Source organism: Saccopteryx bilineata, chromosome 1, assembly GCF_036850765.1.
Source record: "Saccopteryx bilineata isolate mSacBil1 chromosome 1, mSacBil1_pri_phased_curated, whole genome shotgun sequence".
Lineage (NCBI taxonomy): Eukaryota > Metazoa > Chordata > Mammalia > Chiroptera > Emballonuridae > Saccopteryx > Saccopteryx bilineata.
Genome location: NC_089490.1, coordinates 17724501 through 17742215, shown reverse-complemented (window position 1 = coordinate 17742215; position 17715 = coordinate 17724501). Strand labels below are relative to the sequence as shown.

At 50.4% G+C, this 17715-nt stretch overlaps 1 protein-coding gene across 5 annotated transcripts in view; it reads left to right on the top strand.

The window, feature by feature from the left end:
- Positions 1–542: 542 nt before the first annotated feature.
- The window catches only part of MOCS1 (molybdenum cofactor synthesis 1), a 40579-nt gene continuing 23406 nt past the window's right edge, over positions 543–17715 (top strand). For 3 of the 5 annotated variants that reach the window (XM_066241612.1, XM_066241530.1, XM_066241842.1), the window contains exons 1-3: positions 543–682; positions 7940–8456; positions 17525–17651. In XM_066241612.1, coding sequence (XP_066097709.1) covers positions 8253–8456; positions 17525–17651 — 331 coding nt within the window. In that variant the 5' untranslated portion in view covers positions 543–682; positions 7940–8252. Of the gene's footprint in view, positions 683–7939; positions 8457–9016; positions 9042–17524; positions 17652–17715 lie in introns of those variants that run through there. The other 2 variants (XM_066241672.1, XM_066241748.1) reach the window with 2 other exon arrangements.

Genomic DNA, 17715 nt, shown 5'->3' with positions numbered 1-17715 from the left:
TATGAAAAAGGGGTAGTGTCAGGGTCAAGAATAGTGCTTAAGAGAATGGATTCTAGAGCCAGACATTTTGGGTTCAAATCCCAGCTTCACCCCTTACTAGCTATATGTTCTTAGCCTCTTGGTGCTTAAGTTTATATTTTTAATACTACAGCAAAATGCTATTTAATTGGTTTTTCACAACCACTATCGTGTGAAGTAAATAAAATAGGCAAGTGTCCCTTTGTCAAATGCAGAAACCAGGCAAGTTAAGGTATTTGCCCAAGGGTAGGGAGTAAACTTGTGGCAAGTGAGGACTGGCAGTCAGATTTCCCCGCTGCCAAGTTAGGGCTCTCTCCAGTTCCTTATCTATTTAAAGAGGCTTGCCCCTCCCTCGCCGCAGGAGGGAAACTTGTCACCTGGTGTTCTTGGCCCAGCCAGTTCTCAAACAAGCGGGAAGAGCTTCTGGGGTGTTTCCAGAAATGTCAACCTTTGGTAATCCCTGTTTCCTGCCTCCACCCCATAACTACCCCAACGTGATTTCACAAACAGCGATGTTTTGCCACGGAGGAATCAGGGCTGAGTAGTGGCTTTGACTGTTTTAGGAGGATTAGATGCTATTTTCCATTTAAAAGAAGAATCAAGAGTGAGTCGTTTCCTTTTTCTGAATGCACGGGTGTTAACAAGCTGAACTGCAACGCTGCAGGTAGGAATAGCATAAAGCCACATCTGGTGTCATCTCTTGCCTCCCTAGGCCCGGTGGGAAGGAAAGCAGAGTAGAGGGGTGGATATCCACACCTCTCACTTGTCCCACCCCCTGCTCCCCTACCAGGGCTCTTCCTGGATGGAACGCCAATGGCAGCCTGAGGGCCAGGGAGTCCCAGGAGGAGTCAACCTCTTAGAGCACAGAGCAGGGCAAAGGCTGGTGGAACAGGACCCCAGGTCAGGGCGGGGCACGTGGAGAACAATCATCCCGGAGCTGCACCAGTACAGATAGCAAAAGGCATCTCTTTCCTGTGATGGGGATAGGTCATCCCTCTAAAGACATAGTAACTCACAGGAGAAATTCACACACTGTATTGATGTAACCATGTGTATTTCTTTCTTTTTTCTTTTTTTTTACTTGTTTTGTTTTGTTTTTTTGCTAAAGTGAGAAGCGGGAAAGCAGAGAGACAGACTCCCGCATGCGCCTGACAGAGATTTACCTGGCAAGCCCACCAGGCAGGTGATGTTCTGCCCATCTGGGACGTGGCTCTGTTGCAACCGGAGCCATTCTAGCTCCGGAGGCAGAAGCTGTGGAGCCATCCTCAGTGCCTGGGCCAACTTTGCTCCAATGGAGCTTTGGCTGCAGGAGGGGAAGAAAGAAATAGAAAGAAAGGAGAGGGGGAAGGGTGAAAAACAGATAACGGGCACTTCTCCTGAGTGCCCTGGCTGGGAATCGAACCCTGGACTTCTACATGCTGGGCTGCTGCTTTACCACTGAGCCAACCGGCCAGGGTGACACTTTATTTCTTTAATGTGAACTTTTCTTCCCCCTTTTGATTCAGATAGGCCTCATCAAGCACCCTGACTCACCTGCCCCCTTCTCTCTAGCACTTCTACTCCCTAAATCATTAAGCCCTTGGGACAATGAGGCCCTGGTCAACTCAGAAATAAAGCCTCCTGTCTACTGACCACAGAGACAGAGTTTTCAATTAAACTAAAGATAGCATTTAGGCCTCAGTTGTGTTTCAACTCCAGACCCAGGAAAGCAGGACAAACCAGACGAGGCGCCACCGTGGCTGACTTCAGGATCAGATGTGAAGATCAGCTGCCCTCCATACTAGTACTGACCAGTCGGTATAGACCACTCACTGCCTTAACTCCTTTCCTCACCATGATTAATGCTTTTTTTCCACTGTATGACCCATCTCATAGAAGCCATCGGAGAGCCAGGTCTCTGATCACTAGCTCACCTGTGACTCCTGGCAAGGGCACCATTTTCTCTACTAATAAATCCTCACTTTCTTGGCTGTAAACTCCTGTTTGCATTTGATCAGACTTTGAAGTGTGCAGGCACAGGGACCTCTTTAGTCCAGTAACATTCATTATTCAGTGCTGCGCCATAAGTTACTGCAAATGTGGTGGCTTCCAACAACAACCGTTATCTCCCAGTTTCTAAGGGTCGGGAGTCCGAGAGGGGCCAGCCAGGGGGCTCTGGCAGATCTGAATCCAGGATGGCTCACGCTCACGGCTGTTGGCTGGCAGCCTCAGTTCCTCACTGGCTACAGGGAGGAGGTTTCAGCTCCTGGCCACCTGGGCCTCTCCAGGGCGCTGCACCCACCAAGGCAACTGGCTTCTCCCAGAATGCAGATTCAAGAGAGAGCAAGGAGAAAGCCGCACTGTCTAACCTCAGAAGCCCGATAGCATCACTTTTGCGACATTCCAGTTATTAGAATTCCTCAGTGTAGCCCACATTTAAGGAGAGGAAAACTAGGACTCCACCTCTTGAAGTGAGAAGTACTTAATAATTCAAGACCTTACTTAAAGCCATCATATCCTTGGAAGGAGATAAGAAGGAAAAATGGTTCAGTGCGATTTCATAACAGAGATGAAGGGTGGGTCTGCCGAAGATCTGGGGAGGTCTGGGAAGCGGGTTCTCGGGGCCCTCCCACGCCCTCCTCACCTCCCAGACCACCGTGGCTCTGTGGACCCCCTGGTAGTGTGGGCTGCTGGCACCCATCCTTCTTGGCAAACCCTGTGCCTTCTTAATTGCCCCAATTCATTATGATACCTCCCCCATTTCCCTTTCTTTTCCTTGGCTACCTCTTGGCGGAAACGAGTTAACCTCGTTTGATGGGAATATTCCCGGTTTACAATGGACCCACAGACACCTGTGGCAGTTCCCTAATTCTGATAAAGCCCTACCAAAGGCCCACCGGACCCGAAGAAGTCAGTCTCCACACTGTCCTTCTCGGGGGGAAAGGATGGCTTCCATGACTCTAGGAAGGCACTCCTAGTTCCCAAACAGTATCATAAAAACAACAGGGCCTTCGCTCACACGTTTTATGATTTACTTATCCGAACAAAGCTGAAAGCCCATTCATGATTTCTAACCAATGAGAAACCTAAACCAGTGAAGACAGAGAGTGACTGAATGGTAGAGGTTAGACATGAAGCATGGGGCTGGTCACCAGCACGGGGCTCCTGTGTGGGACGTGGGCTTCTAGGGGGGACCCCCAACACCCTCATCCCACCCCTATCTCCTTAGCAAAACAGGTATCCTGGCCCTGGCTGGTTGGCTCAGTGGTAGAGCTTCGGCCTGGCGTGCAGGAGTCCCGGATTTGATACCCGGCCAGGGCACACAGGAGAAGCGCCCATCTGCTTCTCCACCCCTCCCCCTCTCCTTCTTCTCTGTCTCTCTCTTCCCCTCCCGCAGCCAGGGTTCCACTGGAGCAAAGTTAGCTCAGGCACTGAGGATGGCTCTGTGGCCTCTGCCTCAGGCGCTGGAATGGCTCCAGCTGCAAGGGAGCAACGCCCTAGATGGGCAGAGCATCGCCCCCTGGTGGGCAAGCCGGGTGGATCCCGGTCAGGCACATGCGGGAGTCTGTCTGACTGCCTCCCCATTTCCAACTTCAGAAAAAAAAAACAAAAAACACACATACACAAAAACCCCCCAAAAAACAGGTGGCTTGCTCCCGGAGCCCAGGGAAGTTGGGGAGTTTATTCTCCTTTCAATGGTTTGGGGAGAATGATGTAGATGCAGAGCAATTACCAAGCACTATTAGGGGCCCTGGCTGGTTGGCTAAGTGGCTAGAGCCTTGGCCCAGTGGATAGAGCTTTGGCCTGGTGTGCTGACATCCCGAGTTCAAGCCCCAGTCAAGGCACATGTAAAAAGTGACCATCTACTTCTCTTCCCCTCCCTCTCCCCCTTCTTTCTCCCCTCTTGCAGCCAGTGGCTCAAGTGGTCCAAGTGTCAGCCTCAGGTGCTGAGGATAGCTTGGTTAGTCCAAGCATCAGCCCCAGATGGGGGTTGCCAGATGAATCCCGGTCAGAGGTGCATGCGGGAATCTGTCTCTCTATCTCCCCTTCTCTCACTTAAAACAAAACAAATAAAAAAGCATTATTAGGCTGCCTCTGAGTCTCCAGAGAGTGAGGAAGTAAATATTAAGGCAGCAATTCCTGACCTTTATGTCAGGAACCCTTTATACTCTTAAAAAGTATCAAAGATTTCAAATAATTCTGCTTATGTGTGCTATATTTATTGTATAGCTATTTACTGTACCAATTTATTTCAGTTATTTTTACCATATTAGAAATTAAAATGGAAAAAATGTTTAAATATTTAACTCATTTTAAAATAAAGTAAAAAATACCTATTACATGTTAACATCATACTTACTAAAATAACTACTTACAAAAAAGTAGAAAAGTGACATAGTGATGTATTTTTGCAAATCTCTCTCACGTCAGGATTAGTCGAAGAGGGCTGGAGTCGCATAGCTGCATTTGCATCCAATCTGTTGTGAAATCACGGTTGGATAACCTGAGGAAAATTCCTCTGTACAGCCTAGGAGCGTGGGGGTGGGAAGGCAGATACTATCTTAGAGTTATTATGAAAATAGGTGACCTGGGAAACCCACACTTTGGGAACCACTGAATTGAAGACGTATGACAAACTCTCACGCTCTTACTTTTGTTGATGGCAGACTCGAAACAAGAGATTTCTGGAATCGGCACATCATGGCTCTGGGAGTGTGGCTGACGTGTCCAGACATTTATGGCCACTGTGGTTGGCTTCAGTAGGCAAGGGGGGCGACAGGGACGAATAAAGGGAAGAGCTGGTCCAGAGAAATAAGAAAAGCCAGTGCCACACTAGAGCACAAGAGCGATTTTGTTCCTGTGTAAGATTTTTACTAATACCTGCTTCCTCTTTTTGTGGGAGGACTAAGTTTCACTTGCTTTTGAAATGAAACGAGGCCACAGGACTCGCTGTGAGCTGGGTGACTTGTGACATCTCCGGGAGGAAGCGCTAGGAGCCAGTCTGCTATTTGGCGTAGTCTTTCTGTCTCCATCACCCCCCGTGTTCCACGTGGATACGAACTGCCCATCGGCCTGGGGCTCAGGGCGGAAAGGACATTCATGGGGAACAGTCCCCAGCTAACTTTTTTTTTTTTTACAGGGACAGATAGAGAGTCAGAGAGAGGGACAGATAGGGACAGACAGACAGGAACAGAGAGAGAGGTGAAAAGCATCAATCATCAGTTTTTTGTTGCGACACCTTAGTTGTTCATTGATTGCTCTCTCATATGTGCCTTGACTGCGGGCCTTCAGCAGACCGAGTGACCCCTTGCTCGAGCCAGTGACCTTGGGTCTGAGCTGGTGAGATTTTTGCTCAAGCCAGAAGAGCCTGTGCTCAAGCTGGCAACCTCAGGGTCTCACACCTGGGTCCTCCGCATCCCAGTCCAATGCTCTATCCACTGCACCACCGCCTGGTCAGGCCCCAGCTAACTTTTGATGGATCTGTAGCACAAATGAAAAACAAATGTGTGGTTTTCAGCCATTGAGATGTTAGGGTTGTTTGTTATAACAGCACAATCTACCTCACCCTGACTGATACAGTCAACTGACTGGGAAGGCAAGTAAAAGATACTAAATGCATCATTCAATGCACACTTATTGGAGCTTACTCTGTATCAAACACCACTCTAGGTGCTATGATTACAGATGGCTTAGATTTGGAACTGCCTTCAAAGGGCTTATCTTATAAATAAACAAACTGTTACTTTGTTGGAAATGCCACTATTTTAACAAAGGTAAATCTAGGGTACAATGGGAGGGAGAAGTCCTTAAATCCTGCATCAGTCATGGAACCAGCAAGAAGCAGACAGCATGCTTCTCTCAGATTTGAAGGGATGTGTTCATGAAAAGGGCCACTCTGAAGGGTGGGTGGGGTTACAGGGGCCAACAGGGATGTTGAGGCAGCCATGGCTATCTAAAGAGGAAATACAACCCCACCACAGCCGGAAGGGACGAGAGTTAGAAATAGTTTTACTGGTCGTGGTAAGAGCTGGACTTATTGCAGAAGGGCTGTGTGACACCAGCGATAGTTCTAGAAGGGCACAGTCATTGACAGAACCACAGCAAAACAGGGAGGGAGCAGGAGGAGCGAGTACTCTGACTGCTCTCTCCTTCTGCTCTCTGAGCTCCTGGCTGTGCCTCCTACTGGCTGTGCCTCCTACCCCAGATCCATCTGGAAACCCGAGACAGGGATGCCTGGGTTATCCAGGTGGTCTCTAAATGCAGGAACAAGTATCCCTGCACGAAGAAGGCAGGAGGAGAAGTAAGGCAGAAGAGAAGGAGGCTATGAGATAGAAGTAGTCACCCAAAGTGAACTCGTTTTCCTCCACCACGCATTTGCCTCCCCCACATGCCTCCCCCACCCCGGTAGCCACTTTACTTTTATCTGTGTCCATGAGTCTCAGTTTTATATCCCACTTATGTGTGAAATCATATAGTTCTTAGCTTTTTCTGATTTACTTATTTCACTCAGTATAATGTTCTCAAAGTTCATCCATGTTGTCATAAATGGCAATATAGCATCATTCCTTATGGCTGAGTAGTATTCTATTCTATAGATGTACCACATCTTTATCCAATCCTCTGAGAGGGTCATTTTGGTTGTTTCCATGCCTTGGCCACCATGAATAATGCTGCAATGAACACAGGCATGTATGTGTCTTTGTGTACCAATGTTTTCGAGTTTATTGAATAGATATCTAGTAAAGGGATTGCTGGGTCATAAAATTCTATTCTTAATTTTTTGAGGAATCTCCATACTGCCTGCCATAATAGCTGTACTAGTTTACATTCCCACCAACAGTAAATGAGGGTTCTTTTATTTTCACAGTAACAGCCAATCTAACAGGTGTGAGGTGGTATCTCACTGTGGTTTTGATTTACATTTCTCTAATAGCTAGTAAAGGTGAATCTCTTTTCACATGTTTATTTGTCGCTTGTTCATGGGAGAAGTGTCTGTCTATTCAGGACCTCTCCCCATTTTTTTAAATTGGATTGTTTGCTTCTTTGTTGCTGAGTTTTCTGAGTTCTTTATATATTTGGAATATTAACCCATTATCAGAGCTGTTGTTTGTGAATATCATCTCCCATTTAGTTGGCTCCCTTTTTGTTTTTATTGTCAGGGTTGTTTTTTGTTTGTGGTTTTTTGTTGTTGTTGTTGTTGTTGTTTTTTTGCTGTGCAGAAGCTTTTTGGTTTGCTATACATAGTCCAGTTCATTTATTTTTGCCTTTTCTTCCCTTACCACTGGGGTCAAATCATAAAATGTTCTCTACGGCCAAGGTTCATAAGTTTAGTACCTATGTTTTCTTCTATGTAATTTATTGTTTCAGGTCTTATATTTTGGTTAGATCCATTTTGGATTAATTTTGGTACATAGCAATAAGGTATAATCAAGTTACATTAATTTGAATGTAGCTTTCCAATATTCCCTGCATCATTTATTAAAGAGGCTTCCTTTTATCCATTGTATGTTTTGGGCTTTTTTGTCAAAGATTATTTATCCATATGTATCTGGTGTTATTTCTGGGTTCTCAAGTCTGTGCCATTGGTCTGAGTGTCTGTTTTTCTGCCAATACCATGCTGTTTTGATTATTGTGGTTCTATAGTATAATTTGAAGTCAGGTAATGTGTTACCTCCAACCACATATTTTTTTCCCCCTCAGGATTGCTTTGTCTATTCTGGGTCTTTTATGGTTCCATATAGATCTGGTAAATTTTTTTGTTCTATTTCTTTAAAAAATGACATTGGGATTTTGGGTTGATTCTTGTATGTGCCCTGACCAGGTTGCTGAATCTGCAACCTCAGCTTGTGGTGATGACGCTCTAACAAACTAAGCTACCCAGGAAGGGCCAGTAAGTTACTTTTTTTTTTTTTTTTTTTTTTTTTTTTTTGGTACCGCTTAGATTTTGTGCCAATAGCAATGCCTTTATTCACCTGGCCGTAGTCCAACTCTGCCCACAGCAGAGTACAACCTGAACAACGGACCAGAGCAGCCAGAGAAGCCTGCAGGAAAACACCTGAGATCTCCACTACAGTTTGAACTTGGGTCTTCCCAAGCCCTAGGAACGCCTTACCCGGCCTAAGACTGGAGCAGAAGGCGTAGACTACAACTCCCAGAAGGCTGCGCGGTGATGGGCCCTCGCCTATTGGCTTTTCGGCTCAGGAGCTCTCGACGATTGGCTGCATGGGACCCTCCCCTGTCCCGCCCCTGCCGCGATGACCCAGGGTGTCGAGTCCGGGGCTAGAGTGCTCCGAAACCGGCTACTCCAGAGAGTCTCGCCCAGGCCAACAGGCTTCATGGCGGCACAGCCTGTGTCCCGGATGCTGCGGCAGGTGCTGAGGTCCAGTGTCCGGAGCTGCAGCTCAGGAGCTCCGGTGACGCAGCCCGACCCGGTGGAGCCCTCCCGATCTGCCAGGGAGGTGAGCCCGCGCGCATCTGCACCTTCCGCGCGCGGGGGTGGCCTGCCCAGCGGCCCTTTCTGCGGAGAAATGTACCGCGGTCCGTCCTAGGCTGCCCTTGTGGCAGGACCCCTAGTCACTTCACTGGGGGGTGGGGAGCGGAGTGGAATGAGGTTCTCCGATAGACTGCCCCGTCTCTCCCCGTACTTCAGCCAGGGTGGGGGAGGGGGCTCGCTCCTCGGGGTCTCACTTATAAACTTCCCTGCCCACCCAGCCGTGCCACCCCCGGGTCCGAGCAGGCAGGTAGACTTTGGGTCCTATGAGACGTTATTAAGACCCCTTCTAACCCGCGCCACGCACTCAGTCTCTTCCTTAAACATTTTCCTTCCTGTCCCCCCAGTGGAGGTTGTTTGTGTATGACCAGGTGTTCTTGTGACACCCTGCTGTAAAGTCTGACACTAAAAATGTCACCTTGGTGCCGCTGATAGTCAGTTGTCACTTCTGTGGCCACAGGGCTCCGACTGACTTTCTGTTTCAGTTTTATTTCCCTTAGGAGGGGTCAGCCTTATTTTAGAGCCGCAGCGAGCAGGACCTGGGTCCTTCCAGGTGAGGGATTTCCCTTATCTCTTCAGGGTGGGATGACCCCCTCAGTCCTAGACAGCACCCCTCAGAGAGATTCATATCATAACAACTTTTAAATTGCTTGTGCTTCTGTGCATGTGGTCAGAGAAGAAGTTTGCGGTGAGACCTTATTTCTAGCCCCGCCTGGTCGTTCTCTTCCCATCTCTCAGCACAGGTTTCAGGTCCTGGGATTTATCAGATCATACGCCCCTCCCGGGCCCCCACCACTGCCCAATGAGGGGGAGCCTAACTTGAGCTCCCCTCTAAGATCCTCAGATAAGCAGGCCCAGTTTCTGGGAAGTGGAGAAATTATTCTGTGTCCTTGACCTGTGAACCCCATCGAGGGGAAAGCAGGAAAGCAAAGATTGATGAGAGATCTTCAAACAGTTCTTCGAAAGAAAAGGATTTCTTCTTCTTCTTGGACCTAATTCATTTTGTACCTTTCACAAGAGGACCTGTGCTAAGTGTTTTAGTCTTCACAGTAGAGTCTGTAAATCTAAAAAGTAGTCTGTGTTTCAGGTGTGCGGGCTTATCGAAGTCAACAGCCCTGGAGTCACAGGACAGGAAGGGGCAGGAACTCACACACAGCCTAGTCCAGTGGTAGTCAACCTGGTCCCTACCGCCCACTAGTGGCTTTCATGGTGGGCGGTAGCGGAGCAACCAAAGTATAAATAAAAAGATAGATTTAACTACAGTAAGTTGTTTTATAAAGATTTCTTCTGCCAAACTTAGCGAAAATCTGACATAAAGTACTTGGTAAGTAATTATTATTATATGCTTTAACTTGCTGTAACTCTGCTTTATAAGTTTTATAAAGTAAAGTTACTTCCCTACTTTATAAATCACCATGACTGTGGAACCGGTGGTCAGTTAGAAAATGTTACTACTAACAGAGATACAAAAGTGGGCGGTAGGTATAAAAAGGTGGACTCCCCCTGGTCTAGTACCTGTGGGGAAAACAGGGAAGGAGCTGCCCCCGACCCTCTTCCTTGCATTGTGAGGGGAGCTACAAAGAGCAGGGACGAGCAGGGCCTCTGGAACAGATGGCTGGCTGGATTGGACCCCAGCCCGACCACTTGTGAGTGTGTGAGCTTCACCTCGCGTGCCTGTCTTCTCCTTTGTGAAGTGGCAATAATAGTGTCTACTCCATCAGGCGGTCACAGGGACCAAAGGAGTTAATGATTATTCACACATACTTAGAACAGAGCCTGGCCCGTTGTAAGTGCTGTGTTAAATATATATTTGTTGTATTATTGGTTAATACAACAACTGGGCCATGCCGTGTTCCATTAGTCCTTCCCACCTGGACATTCAAGATAGTCATCCTGTCACCCATTTGACCACAGCCCTCCCATCCTGGATGTCCCCCACCTGGCTTATCCTCAGCAGACGGGTTCCTCCTGAGCGCTGGGTGCTCCCTGCGTTTCTTGCTTTTTCCTCATGGTGCCTAACAGGGTGATCTGCAGGCAGTGGAGTCAGCAGGTATTTCTGGCTGTTTGAAACCCAACTAGTGTGGGGGCGCGAATAATAGGCAGAGTACAGGGAGGCTGTCAGCCTTGCTCTGCCTCCAGTGTCACCTGGCTCCTGGGGCTGTCACTTCCTCACTCTTCAGGTCTGTAAGACCGGAGGGTGGAACCAGCCCATCCTTCCGTGGTGCGGGGGCAGGCACAGACTGTCTTTAAGAGACTTGGAGGTGAGACAAGTCTGGAGCTATATATGTCCATGTTTAACCCACCCCCAGAGCTTGCCAGTTGGAGAGAGCAGAGGTGGGGGCGCCCGGGACCCCTGTGCCCCCTTCCCTTCCTGCAGGGTACCTTTCCGCACACCCTATGCAGGGCCCTGACCTCTGGTTTGGGGTGGGGGTGCTTGGGGAGACAGAGAGGAGAGACTGGGTAGGTAGCATTTCATGTGTCGGGGTGTGGATGTGCGAGGGGTGTGTGCGTGGCGTGGGAGCTGGCCGTGAGGACGGTGGAGAGGAGGCCTTGGGTTTGGACCCAGCACAGGTTGAGCAGCCTCCACGCGTGGGAAGGGGCAGTGGTGGTACGTGGCTAAGCAGGGAGGTGGGAAGGGGCGACATGGCTGCCTGCTGTTGTGACTGGGGTGGCCCCAGTCCAGAAGCACAGCACCCCTCTTTCTCCCTCTGGGGCTCATGCAGGCTTTGTTGGGGCATCGGAGGACTGGCCTCGGGGCCGGGGCCTGCTGCCTTGGAGCAGGGGAGAGAGGGCCCCTGCAAAGCCGAGTGACCGCTGTGCAAAGGGCTGGGAAGGAACGATGCTGGAGAGGGGTGGTGGGGGAAGGAAGTGGGTGGAGGAGAAGGTAGGAGGGGACAGCAGGGCCTGCCTGGGGCAGGGACACGGGGAGGGAGAGAAGATGAGCAGAGCAGGGTGTTGTCTTGACTCCCAGCCTGCCCAGCTCTAATTTAAAAGCTTTGCTTCGGTAAAGTGTGACACTCCTTGCCAGGGGCCAAGATGTGAAGACGGCACCCTTAGGCAGGCGGGGCTGAGGGAGAAGAGGGAGCTAGGCCTGGGCTGTGCACTTGGCTAAGTCCTAGCACAAAGTGGAGGGTAATTTTGAGGCACCCATGGTCTACATCAGGGGTCCCCAAACTTTTTACACAGGGGGCCAGTTCACTGTTCCTCATACCATCGGAGGGTCGGACTATAAAAAAACTATGGGCAAATCCCTATGCACACTGCACATATCTTATTTTAAAGTAAAAAAACAAAACGGGAACAAATACAATATTTAAAATAAAGAACAAGTAAATTTAAATCAACAAACTGACCAGTATTTCAATGGGAACTATGGGCCTGCTTTTGGCTAATGAGATGGTCAATGTGCTCCTCTCACTGACCACCAATGAAAGAGGCGCCCCTTCTGGAAGTGTGGCGGGGGCCGGATAAATGGCCTCAGGGGACTGCATGCGGCCAGCAGGCCGTAGTTTGGGGACCCCTGGTCTACATCATTACAAATAGCAGGTCAATCGGGGCCACTCATATTTGAGTTTGGCGCGTGCTTTTTCTCTTGAATGGCCCTCTACTCTGTGTACGTTCTAGAGCTATTTCGGGGCTGGTTTTCCCCACTGAAATCAAATGCCCAAGGCTGACAGCGAGGGGAGGCACTTAGCTCCCTGGTGCCGCCCTTACCCACCCCGCTGCACCCCAGTCGCACCGGGCAGGAAGACAGGAGATAACAGGTGGTATACGGCAGGCCGCTCAGCGCCTGGTTGTTAGCACTAGTATCAGTGCCTGGGAGTGGCTCAGCGCCTGGTTGTTAGCACTAGTATCAGCGCCTGGTGGTTAGCACTAGTATCAGCGCCTGGTGGTTAGCACTAGTATCAGTGCCTGGTTGTTAGCACTAGTATCAGCGCCTGGTGGTTAGCACTAGTATCAGTGCCTGGGAGTGGCTCAGCGCCTGGTGGTTAGCACTAGTATCAGTGCCTGGGAGTGGCTCAGCCCCGCCGTCCGGCTTTGAGTGGTGCGACAGCGGGTCGGAAACCCTGGCGGTGGCCCATGTGCCATTAAGTAGGGTTGGGAGGCCAGGGCCTGGCAGGACTGGGGAAGCTCACGGGAGTGGGAACACGAGTCAGCACGCACAGCTGGTGCTCCTCAGGAATACTTGTTTGGTGACTGAATATAGGTAAGTAGGACTTAATTTAAGAAAATGGCAGGAATCACATATTTTATACCTACTCTATGCCAGGAACACCTCCCATTGAGTTGGGTAGAATTATTAGCCCTACTTTATGGACGAGGAAACAAAGGCTTAAAGAACTTAGCTGGACAGCTAGTTAGTAACAGAGCCAAACTTGTAATTCAGGTTTGCCTACTTCCAAAGCCTGTGCTCAGAATTACAACACTTACCCCTGGAGAAAAACGGAATCTTAACGGCCCTGGCCCTGGCCAGTTAGCTCAATTGGTGAAGAGCGTCATCCCGAAACGGCGAGGTTGCAGGTTTGCTCTCCGATCAGGGCGCGTGTGCACGTGTGTGTGCGTGTATGCGCGTGTGCGCAGGCGCGCAGACCCCCCCACACACATACACAGCAACCAAGAATGTGCGAATGAGTGGAACAACAGCCTCCCTTCCCCTGCCCCTCTATCTTCCGTCTTCTCTGTCTCTCTAAAAATCAATCAGTCGATAAAAAAATGAAGCCCTGGCCAGATGGGAGCATCGTCCCGAAGCGCCCGGGCACATGCAGGAACAGCTCAATGTTCCTGTCTCCTTTCCCTGCTGCTCAAAAAAAAGGGCACCTTATCCTGGCTGAGCTGGTGGTTCTCAGCCCCACTGCAGAGTGGAAAGCTGAACAATTCAAACAAACAAAAACCCAGAGCGGGGCCCCCATCCCCGCTGAGCCAGAATCTTGGGTGGGGCTCTATCATCAGTACTTAGAAGCTCTTCAGATGACCTGGATGTGCAAGCACTGCTGAGAACCACTGTCCGAGGCTGGGCTAAGCCATTTTCAGTCGAGTCCCGCCCGGAGGTGAGTGATGACCCCAGTGGAACTGGGCTTTTGCACACACCACCTTTTTCTTCGGATGAGGCACCTGCCCATTTGTTCATTGACATGGTTTGCCACTTGCTACCAACGTACTATACAGACACGGGGATGCTGAGTCATACAAGAGGGCTTCCTACACAGGGGAAACGGCCTGGTGCTGGCTGGGGCCCTGGGGACACAAGCAGCTAAGGCCATTCTACCTCCGATATGTCCCGCCCTTCCTGGGTGGGAGGCCTCGCCGTCCACCCTGCCTGGTTGCAGATCCCTCTGCGTCCTGGGCTCCTTTGACTGGTACTGATATTTTTTTTCTCTAGGGGATTTAAGGGAAAGGAAAAAACTGGAAGAACAAAAGTAGGACAGGCAGTGTTGGAAGAGAAAAGTGGCCAGGATGAGGCTTATTAAATATCTAAGGCGGGGGTGGGAGAGAGAGAGAGAGAGAGAATGAATAGGAGGCTGGGTCAGGTCCTGGCAGTACAGAGTCTGAATGAGAGATAAGCTCACCCCAGTGAAATCCAGCCCGTTCCTCCCCTGGCCGGAACAGAGGACCTATTCCATTCTGGATTGCTCCATGACACTGCATGCTCCCTGATTTATGCTGAGTCATACTCCTTGGGCCTCTCCCTTGCTTCCAATTCCTGGGTGTATTTTGGCTCCTCCCTCATCCAGCCACCTCCCCTGGTTGTTAAGATGAGAGTCAGGCAGGGGGGCATCTTGGCTAGTGAGGCAGTGGGGCCTGGGGTGACTAACCAAGTAAGAATTGCAAATAACTGTTGATGGAGAAGCAGGTGCAACTCTGCCATAAATCTGGATTCCCAGGTATCTGACCTCCTGGACTCTGGTGGCCAAGGGGACTTTTGGCTCTGGAGTGTCCCCTGCCCCAGCCCCTAAGGCTGCCAGTGGCCAGGCAGCGGGCTGGGGAGGGAGGGAGGGGAGGAGGGAGAGAGGGAGGTACTGTTACGCTCACAGCAGACTAGTTCAGAGAAGTGACTCTGCTTCCTTGTCACGAGGAGCAGGTTTCTCAGGGGACACGGGACGCTGGTCTCCATGTGGGCAGGGTGAGGTCAGTTTGCCGGAAGCACCCACACGCACGCTTCATGTCCCCTCTGTCTCCCGAGGCAAGCGGGGGGCCCTGGACGCCGGCTGCACGTTACAATCACCTTGGGAGGTTGACATCACCAGCGCTCAGAGATCAGATTCACTTGATCTCCAGAGGAATTTCTATTCTTTTTTTTAACCTTCTTAAAATCATGTTTTAAAAATTCTTTTCAAAATCCTTTTTCTTGTTTTCTTTTTTTTCTTCTTTGAGGAATATTTTTCTTAAGCTCCCCAAATGGTTCTAACGTACAGCCAGGGCTGAGGAGGCCACTGAAGTGAATGTTACCCCCTCTGGGGTGCAGGTGCACAGAGACCCTGGGCCTTAGGAGGGCCTCAGGCTGTCTTAGGTGACAGGATAGCATCATCCCTAGGTGTGCCCCTCCCAGCCTTCTGGCTCCTCCCAGCCTTGTGGCTCCTCCCATCCCCTCCCCTTCCTGAGCCCAGTATTCTCTTTATTTTACACCTGGGAAAGCAGGCCTTGAGGAATTAGGGCATTTTCCCCAAATGTAAGGTCACGCTTGGCCCAGGAACCAGGGATTCTTGCCCCCAGTCCAGAGCCCATAGACCTCATGGGCAACTCCCAACGTCATGATTTCTTTGTTTTAAAGATTCTGAAGAAATGACTTCTGGCCTGGTATTCGGTCTGTCCCGTGGGTCTTCTCAGACACACCGGGTGCAGTTAGAGGAAGGAACTTAGGACTTGGAATCAGAAGACCTGAACTTGGCTCTTAGTTCTTCTTTTATGTAGACAGAGAGAGAGACAGGGAGAGATAGACCGGAGGGAGAGAGATGAGAAGCACCAACTCCTAGTCGCAGCATTTCAGTCGTTTATTGATTGCTTCTCTATGTGCCTTGACCTCGTGGGCTCCACCCAAGCCAGTGACTTCTTGCTCAAGCCAGCGACCTTGGGCTCAAGCCAGTGACCATGGGGTCATGTCAATGATCCCACACTCAAGCTGGCGACTCTGCACACAAACTGATGAGCCCACGCTCAATCCGGCAACCCCAGGTTTCGAACCTAGGACCTCAGTGTCCCTGGTCAACACTTTATCCACTACGCCACTGTTAGTCAAATAAGTTTGTAAATATGATATATATGTTTGCTCGTTTATAGTTTGCATTGGGTGTGGGAGACAGGCTATAAACTGGCAAGGTCCTTATAGCCTAAGGCTTAGTTTTAAGACTAAGACTTTCCCACCCTCTTAATTCTAAGATCTTTTCAACATCCTTCTAATACCACGATCTTCTCAAAACTAAGCTTTTCCCCAAACCCTTGACTGTTGCTTGATGTGGGGTGGTGCACTCTTATGAGGAATCCCATTTATGCCTCAGATAAGTGGCTTTGTATCTGAGACTTTCTTATTTGTATATTGGCTTAAAGACATTCAGTTTCTACACTATAAAATGAAGCAGACAGAGTGCTCTCTCTCACGAGGTTCCTGCCATCAGCATTGCAGAGGAGAGGCAGCCAGGATGGCGGAGTGCTGAAGGAGAAGCCAGTTAGTAAAGAGTTTGTGCAGAGAGAAGGAGATGGGGAACAGAGGTGAATAAGGCTGGTGGGGCCTTTGATTCTAGGAAACTCAGATAAGTCAGTGGCCTTGGGAGCCCTGAATGGAAAGGGAAGTGTTTTCCCACTGTGTGTATTTTCTTGCCCGCTGAGTGTGAGCTAAGATTAAAGGTAATGGCCCACCAGTTCTTGGCTCCGTTGTTTCATTACCGTCTGTCCGAATCAAATGCAAACCTGCACAGGCCAGGTGGCTGTGATGGTGGCCACGCTACTGGCTTTACAGCCACCATGGGTTGGCTGACTCCTAGTTCTGATGAGGGTGTTCTTGGACCCCATCCAAGCCTTAGTTATAAAAAAAACCTTTATGGGGTAGGTGTGGAAATTGTACAGAACATTGGGGAGATTTTAAGATGCTTTGCAAATGTTCCTTCTTAGAGCAACTATCTCATTGGCATCTGTCTTGACCCGGGGTTTTGCTCTCAAGGTGGGAGGTCTGACTAGACCAGACTTTGGAAAAGCTGAGGTTGGACATCCGCTTTCTCTCCCCAGCAGGCGTTGGGGCCTTGTGGGGAACCTCCGGCAACACCCCCCCTTTGGCCTCAGACAGTGGGTGCATAATGCTTCCTCTGGCCATGGATGGAAGACAGAGACTGGGGTGGTCTCTGCGTGGTCGTTCCGGCCCTCCATTCTGCCTTCCTGGGGGCGGGGTCCCCGGGGCTTCTGCAGGTCTCCGGGGTTGTACTGTCCTTGCCCAAAGGCCTTCTGCGGGAGGGAGCCACTCCTTGGGCATACTCTTCCCAGCTGCTCCCGGTGCTCGGCCTGTTGGCTCCTGCTGGGCAATGGGGATGCCCTGGGGAGGGAGCCCAGTCTACAGGGAGGTGGCGAAGGGGGAGCCCAGCATTAGTGATTGCTCTGAGCTCGCTCTGTGTCGTTGGAAGGGGAAGGCATGGGAGGCCGTGGTCGGAGAGGTGGCTAACCCAAGTCCCAGGCAGAGCAGCTATGGTGCCTGCGTCCACTCAGTTTCCTGCTCCCTCCTTCCTCTTTCCTGGACCCGCTTGCCAGCTGGCCTGGCTGCCAAGTGACCTGTCCAAGAGACACTGGAGTCGTTCGTTCCTGGACAGGATTCCTTTGAGGGAGGGGGTGGGCATGCCCTGTTAAGGTCCCACTCTGCCTTCAGGCCAGTCTGTGGGTGAGGGAATCCCCGTGCCCCCGGGACTGCGGACTCCACGTCAACGGAAAGACCCGAGGTGCAGCTGCCCAGGGTCAGAGAGGGGGTGGTCAGTGGAAAGTGATGTCTTTGAAGGGGGCTTTCCCCAGGGGTCTCTCTTGCCCCACGCCTCCAGTGTCCTCCACATCCTGTCCCTGCAGGAAATGTCCTGGTGGAGGCGGTTCCTGAGGGAGCATTCAGCCCCCTTCTCGGCCTTCCTCACCGACGGCTTTGGTCGCCGTCACAACTACCTGCGGATCTCGCTCACCGAGAAGTGCAACCTCCGATGTGAGTCTCCTTCCTGGGCCCTGTCCGGGCTCCTGTTCCTCTGCTGACATCTCCCCACGCCTGG